This window comes from Microtus oregoni, unplaced genomic scaffold, assembly GCF_018167655.1.
Source record: "Microtus oregoni isolate MIOR12 unplaced genomic scaffold, Mior012 000015F_ref0000493, whole genome shotgun sequence".
NCBI classification, from domain to species: domain Eukaryota; kingdom Metazoa; phylum Chordata; class Mammalia; order Rodentia; family Cricetidae; genus Microtus; species Microtus oregoni.
In genome coordinates this window covers 16,686,483-16,698,833 of record NW_024543074.1, presented here as the reverse complement: position 1 = coordinate 16,698,833, position 12,351 = coordinate 16,686,483, and the positions used below count along the sequence as shown (strand labels likewise).

The following is a 12,351-nucleotide window of genomic DNA, read 5'->3' as shown; positions in this document are numbered from 1 at the left end:
AGCAATGTGTCATACTGTTTGTATTACTATGGCTCTACAATGTAACTTGCACCTAGCATGCATTCTCTGTGCTGAGGGTTGCTTTGGCCATCTGGAAGGAATTTGTGCTCCTATAGAAATTTTAAGTTAGTTTTTCTGTTTATCTACAAAATACCACTGACACTTTCATTGGAACTGTATTGAAAGTGTAGATGCTTTTGGTAGGAGAGACGGTTTTGCAGGATTGATTCTTCCAATCCATAAGCATGGTAGCATGGTATGTCTTCCTATCTTCCAATTTCTTCCTTCAATGTTTTCAAATTTCCACTGTAGAAATTATTCCCTTCTTTGGTGAAGTTTCTTCCAAGGTGCGTTATTTTGGATTTTGTTTGTTTTGTGTTTTTTATTTGTTTGTTTATTTTTTTGTCTTTTGAAAATGAGATTGTTTTCCTAATTTCTTTTTCAGTATATTTGCCTGACTATATTCAGTATATTTTCAGCATATTTTAGCATATTTCAGTATATAGGAAAACTACTGATTTGTGCATTAATTTTGTGTCCTTCCACTCTTCTGAAAGTGTCTATCAGGTCTAAGAATTTTCTAGTGGAATCTTTAAGGTCTCTCATGTACAGAATCATGTCACCTTCAAATAGGGATGTGTTGACTCCTTCCTTTCCTGTTTGTGTCCCTTTGTCTTCTTCTCTCGTCTTGATGTTCTAGCTATATTAAAGCACTGTATTAAACATGAAAGGAGAAAGTGGGCATCCTCATCTTGTTCCTGACCTTAGCGGAAGTGCTTCAACTTTATCTCCATTCAGTTTGTCGGATGTTTGTTATATATAGCCTTTATAATGCTAATATGCGTTCCTTCCAATCCTAGGCTGTTTAGAGTAATGAATGGATATTGGATTTTGTCAAAAGTCTTTTCTTCATCTATTAAGATGATTATGGGACTAAATGGATGATGAATTCTGTAAAGATCTTTTCTTTATCTATGAAGATGATTATGGAATTTTTGTTCTTGAAGTCATTCATGTCATTAATTATATTTACTGGTTTATATATACTGAACTATCTCTTTATCTCTGGAATGAAGTCAATTTCATCATGATAGGCAATATTTTTAATATGCTCTTGAATTAAGTTTGCCAGTATTTCATTGATAATTTTTGCATTTATTCTCATCATATAGATTAGTCAATGGTTTCATTTGTTAAATTTTGTCTGCCTTTGAAATCATATGAGTCTGTATGTTTTTCTCCTTTTTCTATATTATGAAATAATTTAAGAAGAAGTGTTTTTAGTTCTTTAAATGCTTGGAAGAACTCTGTAGCGACTATCTGGACCAGGGTTTTTATTAAACAATATTATTTATTAATGCTTTAGCTTCATTGCTTGCTATAAGTTGCTTAAGTTGTTGATGTAATCTTGGCTTTTCTTTGTAGCACATGTGCACTTAGAAATCCATATATTTCTTTTGGATTTTCCAATTTGGTGAGATGAAGGTTCTTACAGGTCAAAGCCCCAGGACTGGGCAGATCGTAGGTCTTTGAGCAGAACTCACTACAGTAGCTTTGTGAAACGGACATGGTTTCAAACTGAATCCTGAATATTTATGTCTGTGTCTGTACATCAGTGCTGCTCTCAGCCCTGATCAGAGAAGTTTCTGTTCACAGTGGATGATGCTCAAGGCAGAGACTCACAAATGGACAATGTGCTGAGAACAGGTGACTGCTGAGTGCTTGATCCTAAATGTAGATCAGGGTGACGGAGAGAAGTGCTGTCAAATGGTGTCTTTCTGGACATGACAAGGTTGCTGCACCCATGAACTCATAGCATTGACTACCTGCACAAGACTGGGCCCATCTACATCCTGATGGGGCAGGGCATAAAGCCCATCTTTTTCAGAGAAACTGTAGACAGTTAAATGTTGCTAGGGAAGGCTGAGTCAAACCCCTCTGTGGTGTATCCACTCATCTATTATCTCACAGATGAAAGCTGAAGAAAAAGAATAGGTTTTGTGGGAGAAGGGAATAGGATAAGAGACACTAATGGGAGGGGCTTTGACCAAAGAACTACATGTTTTATTCATGTGAAATTATAAAAGAATAAAAATTTAAAATACCAGCGACCTCAAAGAGGAGGGAAATAAACAGATGAATGAAGAGATAACATTAACTCAAGACTTGTATAAGAAATTCAGAAAGTCTAGGAAAAAACAGAGGTGAAAAATCCTAGGAATGAAAAACTCAACATATCAAATTTTTAAAATTCTTTGGAAAACATCATTAATCAAATAATTAATTTAATCATTAAATTAGACCAACCCCACCCACCTCCATAAAAAAGGAACATTAGGCACTGAAAGCAAGGTTGAGAAATTCCTGTATTCAGATAGCAAAAAAGAGAAAACAATAACCCAGCATGACACCAATGTGTGAATACAATAAAGGCATGCTATCCACATGCACGAAATCACCATGAAGAACCTACTAATGCTCAACAGTTCATGGGTGAGTGAAGTTTTGCCTGGTTTGATTGAGGGCAGATGCCAGGATTCTTGGATGCTCAGATTCTTCTCCAGCAACATAAGGACTCAGGATGCTGTAGATACAAGAAATGCGTGTTACTCAATGATGATAAGACTGGAAACAGCTCTGTGCATAAAAAGGCAAAAAAAAAAGGGCTCCAATAATGAACTATGGTGGATTTCTAGGTTTCTAGAGAACTCTCCATTCAACACCATCACCCAATAATCCCAGAAGGAAGGCCTCAGTCTTTCTTTCTCCAGCCTGGGGTTTGGTAGCAGTGTCCCTGGGAAATATTTTGAGGAAGATTTACCGTGTTAATGAGTCAACAGATTCGGACGACATATTTCATGGGACCTAACTATATGAAAAAAATCACACCCTGGTGATCTGAAATGCAGATTAGCTAAGTACTCTGCATCCCATTGGGCAACCTAGTCCTACAGAAACTTTCCTCAGAGCCTCCTGATCTCCTCTATGGGAGGACTGTACCTCCCTGAACTTCTTGAAGTTAATAACTAAATAAGAGGTATGCATGCCTTCTCCAGGGACTTCAGGCTCCTGCCAATTAGTGTTCTTCCTGAAGTCAGGCAGCACCTTAGTAAGCATCCTCTATGTTTCATTTCCAGGGATTCCATCAAATCATTGATTTCCACTTTAATCAGCTGCCTCTGGGGATCATGATACCCACCTTCTCTGTGATGGTTTAATGAGCACTACTCTACAACTTCTGTTCCAACCCACTAGGTTCTATGGAGACCTGAAAATACATCCTGACTCACCAGAGTGAACTTATTAATAAGTTATGCATTTTATGCATGTAGCTGTTTCTTGGCCTGCTTATCAATTTTCCCCACTGAGATCAGCAAACCCATTCCCATTACAACAGTACTTCATGAAGAGGTGCCAGCAGCCTCTGAATATGTGTTAGAAATGTAAGTTATCGGCACTGTAGGAAGTATTTCCTTATATTATCCTAGTAACTTACCTAACATCACAGCAAGGTAACTGTTAGTGAGTGGTTTCTTCTGAAAGAGATGAGTAATGGTCTCCAAAATGCATAGCCAATAAATGGTGGCTATAGAATTTGAACCAAGGCCCAGCTGACTATAGAGCTCACGTACTAAGTTATACTAAATCCTGAAGCAATGGGATGGACCAACATGATAACTTACAGCTAGAAGGATGCATCTAGATCCTCTACCAATCAATTTCCAGGTAATTTGGTGTATACTTAGAGAAGTAGATTTTTCAGAGTTTTAAGACTGGGTAGAATTATAGATAGACTTCAATCAGTTCCATTTAAGACAAGTCAAGTAGCATGAATTTGAACCCCACTTCTGGTACTAATTTGTGTCCTCGTTTGCATGTCTGTTGCTGAGATAAAAATACCACAACCAAAAACAACTTACTGAGAAAGGCTTTATTATGGCTTATGGTTTCAGAAGTACAGTGTCCATCATGGTGGGAAGGCATGGCACGGTAAGAAGAACAATAAGTTGGACAGTCACGCTTTCATCCACAAATGGGAAGAGGAGAACAAGAACAAATGTGCCGCAAGGCTAAACTCTCAAAGCCCACCCCCATGATGTGCATCCTCCAGCAAGGCTCCACCTCTTAACACTTTCCTAACATCTCCAAACAGTGCCATCCAGTGGGGACCAAGTGTTTAAGTAGACAAGCCTACAGACAGTAATTCTCACTCTACCCCGGAACTTCATAGGCTTCTGTCCCCACATTTGAATATACTCTAGTGAGGTCATGAGACTTCGATGAGGTTGTGAAATGAGGGGAGCCTCTTTCGGTGCTCTGTGGGGGAAAGAGTTAGGGAGGAAGAAGATGCTGTCGTCAGGGTCCATCAGCACCCTGTGGAGGGCTGGTTGAAACACAGCACTTTGTGATCCTCCTGGAGCTTATTCAGACCATCATAAGGCTGGCAGATTCCACAGCTGTGACCATATCTGCTGTGCACTCAAACATGTGAGTAACCCAATCCTATTAGAGAAGTAAATCGCTCGGGACCATTTCCAGGATACCAATTCCTAGTCTTTCAGCGCCCCGGGAGAAAGAGATGGCATTTAAATTGGAAGCACTTGGGAAGCATAAAGACTTTACGATGTGGGTGAGTACAGAGAGCACACAAGGCACTTGGGTAGTCTGCAGCAATAATGTAGTTACAGCCCGAGTGACCTTCACCCCTCCGGCCAGCAAGCCAACAAGAAAGATGAGGAAACCATTGGCTGAGGCACAAATGAAGCCAGAAGAGGAGGAGCCCTGCAGCAGCTCTTCTTCTGTCAAAGCCCCAAGAGTCTCTCCAGAGTCTCCACCCAGCTTGAAGCCCGTGGCCAGCTCTGTCCTTGACAGGGTCCTCACGTGTGTCTGAGGAACAAGCTTGTGGTTTCCTTTTCTCACATGCTCTCAGCAGGTTTTTTTTTTTCTATCAAAGTTTGTAAGTTTCAGTTGAGGAGCACAAACAGATTCTCTGGAAGAGCTTGCGCAAGCTGGGATGGTCTGTTCCCTCAAGGCTGGAGGGAATTATCTGCTAAAGCCCTCCGAGCCCCAGGGATGTGTTGTGGGAAGATTTTCAATTATTGCTTCCATTTGTTTAGTAGCTACATTGTTTTTATTTCTTTTTGCAATCTGGTTATATTTTTAAAAAACAAACTCATCCATTTCTTCTAAATTAAATTTATTGGTGCACACTTTTTATTTTCTTTTTGGTGTCTGCAAGTCTTGAGATGACACCCTTCCTTTTTCATTCTAGCCCTGGTAATCTGTGCCTTTTCTCCAGCCTTGGGAGAGTTTTAGTTTAGCAGAAGGCTTGCCAAAGCACCTTGTTTGGGGTCTAACTCATTCTTGTTTTGTGTTCTCTCTCTCTCTCTCTCTCTCTCTCTCTCTCTCTCTCTCTCTCTCTCACACACACACACACACACACACACACATACACATTTCACCTTCCCTTTACATTCACTGTTACTGATTTGATAAAATGGAAAGACTTATTTTGTGGATGTGAATGTACCAGAATATTCCGAGACGAGGAAAGCCAGAACTGGGTGTGTGTGGGAACAGACATCACTTTCAGGCAGAAGACCTTGGCCAGGCTGTCCCTCCCTGCTGCTCCCCTCCCTCCCATTACTGCCACTGCAGTATTACCTGGCCCAGCTACACATCCCCCTCAATCCCTGGTCTATTCTCCTCCAAGGCAGTTCCAGAAGCAGGAACAGAGTGCCTGCCTGACCCTCTCCAATCAGAGTATCAAGCACTGGTATTTCCAAACCTAGAGAACTGGGTGGCAGAAATGCATGGTTCACAATGCAATGTGCAAGGAGTGGTGTGTAAAGACTCTGCCATCAGAGCTTGCCCAGCTCTGCCCAAGCACTGGACCTTCACACTAAATTCCGCTTGGGAAAAGGTACTGATGGACGCAATTCTGTGAAAGCTGACTGGCTTAGCCCTCTGCCTACTACTCGCTTCCCTCGGGGCTTTGGGTACGTTCTTTAATCTCTCTACACCTCTCTTTCCTCATCCATCATGTAGACAAGATGATAAAGACACGTGCCTCCTCGGAACTAAATACATACCATGGGCAAAGCCTTCTTTTATGGTTTTCTTTCTCACGTTGGAGGAAGAAGAAACAAATAACCTCTTTGAATGGCTGCCTGCCTGCAGTGAGCTCTTAGGACACAGCCCTGTTTTCGGTCCCCTCTGGCTCCCCATGCTGGGCTTACAACCCATGGCTTCCGTCTTGCATTTCCTGGTGTATTATGTGACGCCCAACGCCATCTTGCTGAATTTGGGGACCTCTGTCTTGGTTATGACTTGGCCTGAAAGTCTTCGGACAGTCCCTGACGTGAGCTCCTTACTGAAGACGAGCAGAGTAACTAAAGGAAAGAGGCCAGGATTAACCTAGACAGGGGTGTGCAGGTGACCTGGTGTGCAGGCCTCTGCAGCTCTTCTGTGCTTGCTGCTCACCGCAGTCAGCCTCTGTAGCCCACAGCTGACTCAGCCAGAGGAATCCAGTCTGTCTCCCTCCTCCATGACCTCTCTTGCCTTTTGTCCTTCTCTCTTTCCAGGAACCCCCAAGTCAACAGGCCCACATCTAAGCCAATCAGAAGAGCAAGGCTTTCCAGAGCCTTGATTATCTCATTCCAAAACTAGAAAGCTGAAGTTGGGTTAGAGGCAGAAGGAACTCTCCTGTCCAGCTGCAGACCATCCTAGAGCAAGACTGGTACCTAAGCTGCCTGCTCCAAACCCAGAACCACGTCTGCGATGCTTCTGACCATAAGGCACTGCAGATCTGGGACCATACCAGGCCCTGCCCACTGGCCATGCACCAGACTCTGCCAGGTGTCAAGGATATGTCCCCGCCATGCAGCCAAGAGAGAAGTCTGAGATCTCAAATCGCATATCAATACTCCCCACCAAGCCTGGGGCCTGAGGCAGGAGCTGTAGACCTGGGATCCATTCTGGATGATTGCTTTGCCTGGCCCTGCAGGTGCCTGCTGTTACAGCCAGATCCAGAAGCTCTGCTTACTCCTAAAGCCTTTCCTCTGCGACCTTGTTCCCGATTGTGGCCAGATCCTGAACACTTCCTGATTCCTACCAGCAGGAATATCCCTCTGAGAGAACCGAAGAGCAGTCAGCTCAGCAACACCACCTGTCCCCAGGAGGCTGTCACAGGGACAGAAAGCCATGTGGGTGGAAAGTCACAAAGGTAGAAAAGTCTCGCTCTCCAAGACTTCCCCATCACTATATGTCCCCTATCTAAGCTGTGCCCCAGATTTTAAATACCAGATGTACTGGAGCCTGAGGGTGGAGAAACGGTATCAAAGCTTTGCCAATCCTATAGTACAAAAGTGTCCAGAGAAGCCTGAGAACCTCCCACAAGTGCCCCGCCACCGCCACCTAGTGGCTTCAGGCTCATCAACCACCAGGAAAGATTCTATGGAGTGATCTAGAAGAGCAGCAGCTGCCTCTGGAGGTCCCTCCTCTCCCCACACCAGGGCAGCCCTTGGCCTGCCACCGGCGGACAAGGCAGAGGCAGAGTGAGGAAATGGGTCCCGGGGCATCCTCAAGAGGGCTCCTCCTGTCTGCAGCTCTCCTCCATTGGCAGTGCCCGGTGCTCATTACACACAGAGCTCTATGCCTATCTCAAGCAAAAGTGGGGCTTTGCCACTGTGCCACACCTGAACCAGAGCTCCACCCTCCAGGACCTTCGCTGTCCTGCTCATACTTAGACCCTGCCAGACCATGAGAGGGAGCAGTTTTGTTCTCCTCCCAGCTTTCCCGTCTATCCTCTGGAATAATCGGACTGTTTTGAATACAAAGCATCATGCACCTTCACCATTACTATTATTTGAATCCTCAGTGGTGTGGGCTGCATTGTGAATACTGATCACCTGTTTTTATTGTGTTTTTATGGTGCTAGGATCTCATCCCTGTCCTTTGTGCATGCTGAAAATATACTCTATCATCACATTACACCCTCAGCTCCAATGGTTATTTTTTAAAGCATGATCTAGCGAAAGTTGGTTCTTGACCTCTGTAAGTTGGCCCTGCCCTCTGTAACCTGAGTAGGTTTCTCTCCAGCTTGCAAAGCTGAACTGTGTGCCTGAAAGAAAGACGAAGGGACACTGTGACTTAGGGCCAGCCTACGTTATGAGTGTGAGGTTTGCTAAGTGGGTAAGAGGAAGATGGATGCCATAGGAAGACCTGTTGAGTTTTCTTCAGGGCTAACTCTCGGCCATTAGGGGGCGCTCTAAGGTAATCAGGGTGGTGCAGCATGCAGGAAGGAAAGTGATGTTCATAGTCCTCTATGTGTCTGGCATGGGCTCTTCTGAGTGCCCGGAACAGTGCCTCTAATGCTACTTTTCTGACCTGTAATTCTTTCACTTCATACTCAGCTCCTGCCGTCTGCTACTCCTTTACTTTCAGAATCCCCCATTCATGTCCAAAGTCACTTTCCTGGGTCTGTTACACACCTCTAGACCTCCTCAGGACGTCCCTTGGCCTGAGTTTGTGGCCCTGACATTCTCTATGTCCTTCTCCAACCCCGATGGCCTCATTTATAAAATAGAGTCGGCAACATCTTACAGGCAGATAAACACAAGACGCCCCTCCACCTAGAGCATAGGCTACCATTACCCCATCCTGAGCTTTTGGGGATGCAGGCAGGACCCCCGTCACATGGGCTCCCAGCCCAGTGTGAACCCAGGCTTGTGCCAGTGGTTGTTCTACTATGGCTCCCTCCACCACCAAAGCTGGAAGAGAGGCCATAGCACAGCCTGGATCAAAACTTCTCCTATGTAGTGGTTTCCCTGGCCCCAGGTCCAACCTGCCCCCAGCCTTCTAGGCCCTGCTTTCCACCCCCCAATTTCAATCAAGTCTGAACCCTCAAGTCCTCATGGAGTCCAAGAAACAGAGGCTGTAGGTGTTGAAGATTCCATAATTTAAACAGACAAAGTACCATAAAATAGCTTATCACGTGACTGAGATGGGGGTGCATCTGTAACAGTGGGCAGAGGGTGACGGCAGTTGGAGGGTGGGGGACTGAGTGAAGGGATGCTCCAGTCTCCGGGACCGGGATGGGAAGGCGGAGCTCAGCTTCACCTCAGCGGGCAGGGTTTCACCTCCTTCAGGTAACGCCGAACCCACGCATCTGTACTCTTGGCACAGCTTTCTTGACCTTTCTTCATCCTGAATCTGTGAATAGAGGACATGGGCAAGGACCCGAGTCACCCACTAGGAACCTGGAACACTCAGAGGCCCCTGAGCTCCCCACTCTGTGAACGAAGGGACTGTATATGATCTGAAGGCACACTGGTGTCACATTGGGAGCTGATTAGTGGGGACCCCTGGACCCTCCTTTAGGGACTAGGATTCCCTCTATGGGGCTGGGGGCAGAGGAGCTGGCCAACATCCTGATGCGTAACAAGGATAAAACTTCGCCATCCTAGAACAACTCCCTGATTCCGCTTTGAGTGTTTGTGTATCCATTCGGAACCCACACATTGCTCTGGGTTCGTGGTGTAGGTGTGTGTGGTTTTTTTTTGGGGGGGGGGGGGGAGAGAAGAGGAGAGGAGAGGAGAGGAGAGCAGAGGAGAGGAGAGCAGAGGAGAGGTTGATTCTTTTCCATCTGTCCACGTCCTAATTTGATTGGTATTCATTCCACAAACCAACTCTGCCTCCTACTGGCCAATGGTCTTAGACAACCACCTCTGCCTCCCCAAACTCAGTTTCTCTCTAACAAAGTGTTTGTCATAAGAGGATCAGCAGGAGTCATAACAGGAAAGCGCCTCAAAATGCTGACCTGGTGTGCGAGTCACCTCAATCCGGCTACTAATGACCCTGAGATACAGGCAGGTTTCTGCTTTGTCCCTCTTTACAGACCAGAGTCAAAGCACAGGGTAGGGGAAGAGTTTCCTGTCCAAGGCCCCTGGAGAATGCAGCTTGGCAAATTGGTAAATGTGTGTGTGTGTGTGTGTGTGTGTGTGTGTGGTGTTCATGGTGGTGGCCACAGGTTGGCTGGTAAGAAGTCTTCCTCAATTCATTGTCTGTCTATCTTGCTTTTTGAGGCAGGGTCTCTCATTGAATCTTGAACCTGTTTCAGTCAGGTCAGAACCAGCAACCTGTGGGCTATGCCTGTCTCTGCCTCATCCAGCTGGAGTAACAATCTCACACCACCTTGCTCTACTTCCTGCGTGCTGGCAAGGAATATGAACTCCCTGGACAGTCAAACACTACCCACTGAGCCAACGCTCCAGCCTGTCTGTCGCTTTGGCTAAGCATTTCCTTCTGGCTAGATAATATGGGATATAATCATGGCTTCACGTAAAGATAGTTATCTGCCTTTGCACTTGGGGAGGAAGTCCTGATTTATTTGGAGTTCAAGCAAATAAATCGGAACTCCCCGCTGGGAAGCCCTATGCTCCCCCTTGTGATCAAGCATGGCGCTGTACCACAGTTTGCCTGATTGGGTTTAAGAGTCCCTATTCCTGTAGAACAGCGCCATCTAGTGTCCGCTATTCTCATTCCAGTCCGCGTTATCCCTCCCCAAGCTAGAGGCTCGTCAGTGCTCACTCACACAACAGCTCGGTGGGAACAGGAGGAGCTGATTTCTCTGTAACACTGGATTGACTTCTGGGGAGGCATTTTCTTCAGAAAGCTGAAGCAGCAGCGAGAGGAGGCCACGTGCACTAGAAGAAAAACACGGAAGACCATTATTAGCACCCATACCTCAGCCTCCCAAACACACAAGGATTAAAATGGAAAACCCACAAAGCCTTTGCTAGGACAGACTCAGGCTTGGAGACCACATCCAGAGGGCCATGGTGCAGCCCTGCCTCACCAGCCACTCAATTCTGGAGAATAATCAGAAGGCTGAGGGGGTCAGAGCTAAGCACCCCACAAACCAGCAGAGGGTGGAGACACTAACCACAAGCCAGCCTGAGCCCCTGACTCAGCTCACATCCCTGTCCGTACACTGAGATCCCACAGATACAGCCCTCTTCAGTTTCCGTCTCCCATCGCAAGCACAGAGATTTGTACCATACAAGTATTTAAGCTCTACGGTTCTAGACTCACATTCTAGGGAACCTGTTACCCCATTACACGCAGGGCATTGCAGTTCACGGTTTACAGACAGAACCTGGTGAGGAACTGCACAAGAGCTCAGAAGGAAGGGGAAAGGGTGTTCCCAAGAAGTAGTTAGCTAGTCCCTCGTCTACACAATCTCCTGCATCCCCTCCTTGGTCCTCTTTCATAGTCCAATAACCCCAAACTCTGCCAGTCTGTATACTCCCCTCCCCACATCGCACCTTCGAAGTCTCTTGTTCTAACCCTCGCTCCTTCCTAGCTCACAAACCCTTGGGTCCATTGTTAGGTCAGTATTCTCTAAATGGAACACAAACTCCACTTTAGCCATATAGAAAGGTCTAGTGCTTTTCCAGCTATTAGCTCCTGTGGTTCTTCCTTCAACCCCTGCCTGCCATTTGTCACACTGTGGAAACTAGACCCAGTTCCTCTTCTGGGCTTCAGGGCTCCCAGCTTGTTTGAAACAATCCCCACTAGTCCCTCCCAAGTGTCTGTAGAGTAAGGATCTTCTACACTGAAGCCAGCTCAGCTCTCAAAAGAAAAAGTGCCTCTCAAGAAAGGGCCAGGCTTAGGATCACACCCAGAGGACCCTGGTCCAGGTCTGTCCCCGCAGTCATTAAAAAAAAAAAAAAGAATCAGGGGTGAGTTTCAGGTCTGAGCTCAACATAAAGCAGTAGACGGCTGCCCCTAGCCCAACCTCCTCCATGCCCAGAGCCCTCAGTCCATTCATGCCCTCCATCCCTCATCTCCAGGCGGGAGCAGAGATCGAGCCAGTGAGAGGACTAGGTGAGTTCTGCCCTACATCCAGAACACCTGTCTGTACTCTCCCCTCCCCAGGCCAAGTACAGGAACCCCACCACTCACTGCTCTTGCTGTCCACATCTTGTGGCCACATGGCAGCCAGCAGCAGACACATCAGGGCCATGCTGATGAGTTTCATGATGATGGGTTTCTGGTTTGGGCCTCTCTGGAGCAACCACTGAATGCCTGGTGAAGCCAAGAGCTCTCCCCTGCCTCATCTTGTACTGAGCTTATATCGGGAGGCCTGGGGTGCTTTCCCAACCCATGAGGAAGATGTGGGAGTCCCAGGGAAAAGGAGCTCATACCCAATGGCCACATGGAAAAGTCCTTTCCTCACCTCTCTGGGGTAGTATTCGAGGTATGTTTGGGTGCCTGATGTCTTGGGAAGTTCCCCAAGTGTAAAGGCAGATACCTATCTTTACATTCTTGACAAAATACGTGGGAGCT

General features: G+C 46.2%; 1 protein-coding gene across 1 annotated transcript; it reads right to left on the bottom strand.

Moving 5' to 3' along the window:
- Positions 1 to 9,099: 9,099 nt before the first annotated feature.
- Positions 9,100 to 12,043, bottom strand: Ccl1 (C-C motif chemokine ligand 1). The gene is made up of 3 exons (XM_041663885.1): positions 11,968 to 12,043; positions 10,595 to 10,706; positions 9,100 to 9,213 (listed from the first exon to the last, which is right to left on the bottom strand). Exons 1-3 carry the CDS (start codon positions 12,041 to 12,043, stop codon positions 9,117 to 9,119), a joined length of 285 nt encoding a protein of 94 aa, XP_041519819.1. The 3' UTR covers positions 9,100 to 9,116.
- Positions 12,044 to 12,351: the final 308 nt, after the last annotated feature.